This window comes from Struthio camelus, chromosome 1, assembly GCF_040807025.1.
Source record: "Struthio camelus isolate bStrCam1 chromosome 1, bStrCam1.hap1, whole genome shotgun sequence".
NCBI lineage: Eukaryota > Metazoa > Chordata > Aves > Struthioniformes > Struthionidae > Struthio > Struthio camelus.
Genome location: NC_090942.1, coordinates 16,607,578 through 16,613,609, shown reverse-complemented (window position 1 = coordinate 16,613,609; position 6,032 = coordinate 16,607,578). Strand labels below are relative to the sequence as shown.

Sequence of the window (6,032 nt, the reverse complement as noted above, 5' to 3'; positions counted from 1 at the left end):
AGGTTCAACTGATCCTGTATTCATTCCACAGTGTGGCATCTCACATCTCGAATTCACTCCCAAGTTTCTTCCACCAGCAACCAGCTGTCATGAAAGCATTACTCTAGGTAGAACAGTATGAATACACAAGGATTTAAGACACAGCAAGCCACTTGACTCTTATGTGAGATTAGAAAATAGCATTTATGTTCTGGTACAGAAAGTAACTGAAATCAAAATCTCCCACCAATACAGTTTGTTCCAGGTAGGAAAGAAACAAGCACTAGGGAAAAGCCTAAAGCAGATCCCATGTAGGCAGAAGTAGGAAGGAAACTTCAACTGGAAATAGCAAAGAAGAGTGGGAACCAAAGATTTACAGCTTCGGATTTTCTTGCTCACTGAAGACAAAACCTGTTTCCCAAGTCGCTGAAGTTTTAATTAGTGTTAAAAAAAGGCAAAAATCAGGAGAAAATCCAGTCTCCTAGAATAAAAAAAAACCATCAAACCTGACCGTTGACCCTAGGTACCTGGCTTCCTTCAATTTCATTCTTTCTCAATAGTCAAACTGAACAAACGCTACTCCATGTTTCCCGCACTTTATTTAATATTATCTCAAAATCTCTCAGTTCAGGAAGCCCTTTGCTTTTCATAGCAAATCAGCTAAATTACTTACACTGTGCTCATCACCAAGTGCCTTACAAAGTATATTAACAAAAGTCAGCAAAATCTGACAATGCCACATAAACTTTTATTTTTCCATAGTTAGTCCTCTCAATTGTAATACTCAATCTGTGGTGAATAAGGCCAGAGTCAGCATAATCTCCTAATATATATAAATTATTAGATCAGTTCTGTTGAGAAGGGATCATAATAGCTTTTTTTTTTTTTTTTGGACCGTAGTGGAGTAACTGTTTAACTACAGATGTGTGCCAATAGTTCAGCAATAAAAGCATGTTCCTTTGTTTCCTCAAAGCACCTTCTGTATTAATAGCATTCATTCTCAGTAGCATATTTACAATATAAAACTGATATTGCTCTTTTCATTTATTTTTTACAAAAACCTTCATGATCAATAATGATTAACTCTACAGATCCCTCATCATCACCTGTCTGCAGCAAAACGACTCAGATTCCCTGAAGTCATCTACTGCCTGGAGATCAACTCCACCATTCCCCACCTGGGCTGGCAGACTTCCCCACCGGCTTGAATTGTTCCTACAGCATTTAGCTGAACCAAAGCAAGGCAGTTTCTTCATCTTTTTCCTTTCCAACTCCAGGATTTGTATACCATGGCTTACATACTCACAGCAGGGGTACAACAAAGGTTGTCTCAAAGCACCTTCTTTACTAAAGAGGCGTAGAAATAACCGTCCTATCTTTTGCTAAGGAGTCTTGCCCTACGTCAAAACTATGGCCAAATGCCTTCTTCAAAATACTTCTTATTCCAATTCAAGAGCACAGGGCCTGGCACAGCGTGGTCCATTCTCAGAGGCATCAGGCACTTCCGTAATAGACATGAGAAGTTATATTCTCATTGTTGGCTACACAGCTGTGCCAAAACAGAGGAACTCCTCTGCTCTGCATTGTGTTTCCTCCACTAGGGAACGGTGGGACTGGAGAGGCAGCGGCTGCAACCAACATTATGGCTTGGGCTCCATCTCACTCCCTGAGTTCTCCCCCCTCTCTTTTTCAGGATTTTCTAGAATCGCTCCCCCGTGTCAGAATATCTTTGCACCCACCCCCCACTATTACAAAGAACAAGACGACTCGACTCCAGGCCCCAGTCTGTACACCTGCCTGGCCCTTCCATGCATTCCACATATATATGTATATATATATATATATATATACACCCTCTTGTTCTCATTGGAGTCTGCTAGCCTTCCCAGGCACAGTAGCAAGATCACTAAGCAGACGCTTCAGTGGTTGACGGCAGTCATCACAAACATATTCAGCTTGACCATGAATACTGTATTGGCAGGAATGCTCCTTTAATCTCCAGAAGATGGTCCACCTCACCAGTCTCACAACCTCCTATAAACTCCACGTGCACTTAAAAAGACAAAAAGTTACACAATTTTTTTTTGAGAGGCTTGATTTTGCTGCTGCCCATCAGCACTGTCTCAACATATTGCACAATGTTTTCTTTATTATAAAAAATGTCTTCTGTATCAGGCAGAAAGAAATTTTTCCTCAGGAGGCGCTAATGTGTACTATTGTCTGTTATTAGAGGTAAGTGGTTGCTTGTGTGGCCATCAGGCAGTGTGACCTAGTCAGACAAAAATAAAGCGTTATTAATGACTTGTTCAGAAAGTGAATTTCACCCCTTCCTTCCCTCCCCAACACATTTCCTTATCTTTGATGTTTCCTATATGTCTTTGGACTGGTCTCCCAAAAGTGATACACATGCTTGCCTTCCCTCCTCTCTCCTCCACTCACTTGAAGTTTGCCAGCTGGCAAACTTCAACTAAATTTTAAGAGACGGACAGAAGTCTTAAAGACATTTCATGGAAAAATTAAAAGTAAAATAAAATCAAGTGATTGCTAGAGGGGCAATCCGATAATGCCCAGTGGGGGGAAAGGTAAAGACTACTCAGCTTTTTCACTCTGTTTGGCCTGAAGTAGCCTGAGGCAAAACGGACACTGAACTGCTGCAGCACACAGCGCCTCCTCTGCAGTCAGCAGGCCAAGCAGAAGAAGAGCGTGTGAGGGAGAGGGACAAGGTGTGAGAAAACAATGAATTTTTGTAGCAACATGAAAACAAAAGGAATATAGCAAGGACGATGGCGGGAACGTAACAAAGATGAAAGAGAGTTGGTTTCACTAATCCAGCTTCTTAGAGAACACCTTTCTTATGTGTTAGTTTTCCTGACTCTTTTAAAAAGCTATTGAATCTCTGCTCATATAAAGGGGGGGGGGGGTTATTGCAAGTATCAAACTAGGCTCAGACCGAGTCCTTAAGTTGCGACAACTACACTCCAAGAATCTTATCATACATCCTCAGGTAGCTGTACCTACAGCAATAAAATGTAGTTTTACTTACCGATGTAGATCTGTAAGAGCCTAGTCTGAAACGGCAAAAAATAACTTCTGCTACAAATCTTCCAAAGCCATGTAAAATACCTGTATTATCAAACAAGATTTAAATTGTCACAAGATCATATCATTTACAGAAAGATGACAACAAAACTATCCAATACTTAAATATGATACATATGTCAACACTGAGGAATTAACATTAGAAAAAAAAGGGGGAGAATATCGTGGGAAAGAATCTTTTAACATATTCTGAAATGCATCAGTAAAAGTGAAAACAAAGCTATCTAACCAAATATCAGACCCTTTGCATGGCTTTTACAGGTGAAAATACATCTGTGGGATAAAAATGCCTACTCTGAAAGACAATTCTCTTCAAGTGAAAAATCAAGAGAACAAATAACTTGTAAGCAAGATTCCCCATTGTGCCTTAAGTAGGAGGCGCTTTTCAGCTTAGTTTGTGTCCTTCGAGGAGGAAATTCCGCAGGTTACACAAGAAAAATTCTCCCAATGACTTCGGACTGAAATTTTATCTCAACTTTTGGAACTGGTTTTGCACAACTGGACTCCAACTGTAGGAAATGCACAGAATATCAGAAGGTAGTATCTATCCTTGCTCTTCCAGAAGTAAATAAATTATACGATAGTTATCAAAAAGGACACGGCAAGCACTCTCCAGAAACAGCATATTGGGACACCAAAAATGAAGAGCTTTCATTGTTTCATACATCAACCAGTACTTTGTTTGTCCTATACTCTGCTACAAGTTTAGTACTCCCCAGTAATTTATTAAGTTAATTTATACATAATATAATCACAGTGCTCAAAAGAATTCTAACAGGATATACAAGAGAAAGCACTGACAGTTAGTTACCTGTAGTTGAAAAAATCCCCCCAATAATGCCACAGAGCCTCACTAAAAACTGCCAAAAAGGCATGTGTTCTTCTGTCACTGTCACCATAAGTGAACTGATGTCGTATTTCATGAATATTCCTGACACCCCATGGCTGCCAGCTGCATGGTTAATTACTCTTTCCTGGGAGGAAGACGGGAGAGAAGGAAGAGAAACACATTACCCATGTCATAGTAACCACAAGGAAAACAATTTTAATAGACATGTTGAGAAAACAGCTACTTCCGAGTTAGCAATCAAAAGAAGAAGAGGGAACATCAAGATAACCTTGGCTGATACCTTCTTAAAAAAAAAAAAACCAGACAAAAAAACCTAAAAAATAAGCATCATTAAATAATGACTCACTTTCCTGATCACTGGTCTTCTGTGCTACATATCTTTGTTCTCTATCACACTCTGGTACTACCCCTCAAGATTAACCTATAAGGTCCTTTAAACAAGCATGTTTATAACTAGGATACTTTTGGTATCTACAAAGCTGGGGAAGGCACAAATATGGGTTATGGTCTTGGTCTAGCCCACAAATTCAAGTAAAGTGCACTGGTAAATACAATGTCCCAAGTCATCCTACTTAATGCACTGCTACCAGTCACATTTAAGTTGTTGAACAGTCTTAGTTATGGCAGCTTTTGAAAAGGAGCATATCAATCTACGTACAGCATCTGAGACTCCTTAGGCCTCATCCTCCTTCTCTTCCCTTGAAGCTTATCTCTAGATTCGCCAGTCACAGAGGATTCAGTTGCTGCCTCTTAAAAGCTTCAGGGAAGATTCTAAACTAGACTACATAGTCAGAAGCTCAAGTGAAATTAGCCCAATGCTATTTTTTTTGCTCACTCCATACTTACACATGTGCAAAAAATCCATTACTGTCAAGAAAAAACATAAAAGTTTACCAGGTTCCTAAGTTTTAAAGTTTCTGTGGTCTGGGGACTGAAGCCCAGTATCAAGTACCTCTTTCCAAATTTTTGCCTGAAATGACCTGACTGGCAACAGTCACAGAGCAAGGAAGACAGAGATAAAAATAGCAATTAACTCCCAAAACTAAACAGATCAGACACGTTAGTTCTAATCTGTTCTCTGAAATCCTTCTATCCTCAGTTTTACAGTTTCTTCTACTTTGCCAAAAAAATTAAGCTAGAAGACCTCAAAGAAGAGAATGTGGCTGCTATAAACCTGTACATTTCAGGACAAAAATCCAATCCCTAGTGTTTTTTTTTGTTTTTTTTTTTTTTTTTTTTTTTAAAAGTGTGCTATCGTTTGATTGTAGCAAGAGCTGTGGATAAATACACTGTCAGGTAAGCCTTGTTGAAAACATACAAGGGCAGCAGAAAAGGCAACATATCACAGTTCCATCTCATCTATCAAGTAAACACATTTTTGCTCAAATATGCAGAACACAAGTTAAAAGCAAAAAAAAAAAAAAAAAAAGGCAAAAAAAGCAAACTACCACTTCAGAAAACAAGCAAACACAGCCTGGGGAACTTTTCCACAGTCAGCTACCATGGACATATACCATATTGTTGCTTTTGCTACCTAATCAAAGTAATTCGGTGCCAAAATAATCTATCATTTTCAATACCAGCCACACAAACTTTGCAATGGTTAAAAAAAAAAGAAAAATAGTACAGAACGCCTTCTATATTTCAAGGGCAAGACAGCATTCAGCATTAAAAGATGGAGAATCAGGCATACTAACATGGAAGAGAAACGTGAAGCTAGTTAAACAGACCCTTGCCTTTGCCTAGGGACCATTAATGATTTTTTGTTTGTTTTTCCCCCACTACTGCTTCCCTAAGCCTATTTGGTCTTTTGAGGATAAAAGACGAAAAAAGAATACAGAGTTAAACAAAACTCCCAAAACTCCACCCTCACAAGATATATAATCCTCAGACCATTTTGGTCTATTTCAACATTCCAGAGCAAAGCTTTTTCTTTGGCTTATGAATAAAAGATCAAAACAGAGTTCAGTGTCTAGAAATGATACGGCACATAACTGTTCAGTATTACAAGGCCTTTTTCTTATTTGCATAAGTCTTTAAAATTGGTACCTTATGATTTAGCGATGTGCTACATTGCAAAAACTACATTCTTCCTTTACGGATT

The 6,032-nt window shown here is 38.8% G+C and overlaps 1 protein-coding gene across 9 annotated transcripts in view; it reads right to left on the bottom strand.

The window, feature by feature from the left end:
- Positions 1 to 393: 393 nt before the first annotated feature.
- ERGIC2 (ERGIC and golgi 2) overlaps positions 394 to 6,032 on the bottom strand; it is a 28,506-nt gene continuing 22,867 nt past the window's right edge. For 6 of the 9 annotated variants that reach the window (XM_068930688.1, XM_009665951.2, XM_068930659.1 and 3 more), the window contains 3 exons: positions 3,890 to 4,052; positions 3,023 to 3,102; positions 560 to 2,248 (listed from right to left, as the gene is read on the bottom strand). In XM_068930688.1, coding sequence (XP_068786789.1) covers positions 2,183 to 2,248; positions 3,023 to 3,102; positions 3,890 to 4,052 — 309 coding nt within the window. In that variant the 3' untranslated portion in view covers positions 560 to 2,182. Of the gene's footprint in view, positions 2,249 to 3,022; positions 3,103 to 3,889; positions 4,053 to 6,032 lie in introns of all 9 variants that reach the window. The other 3 variants (XM_068930716.1, XM_068930704.1, XM_068930712.1) reach the window with 1 other exon arrangement.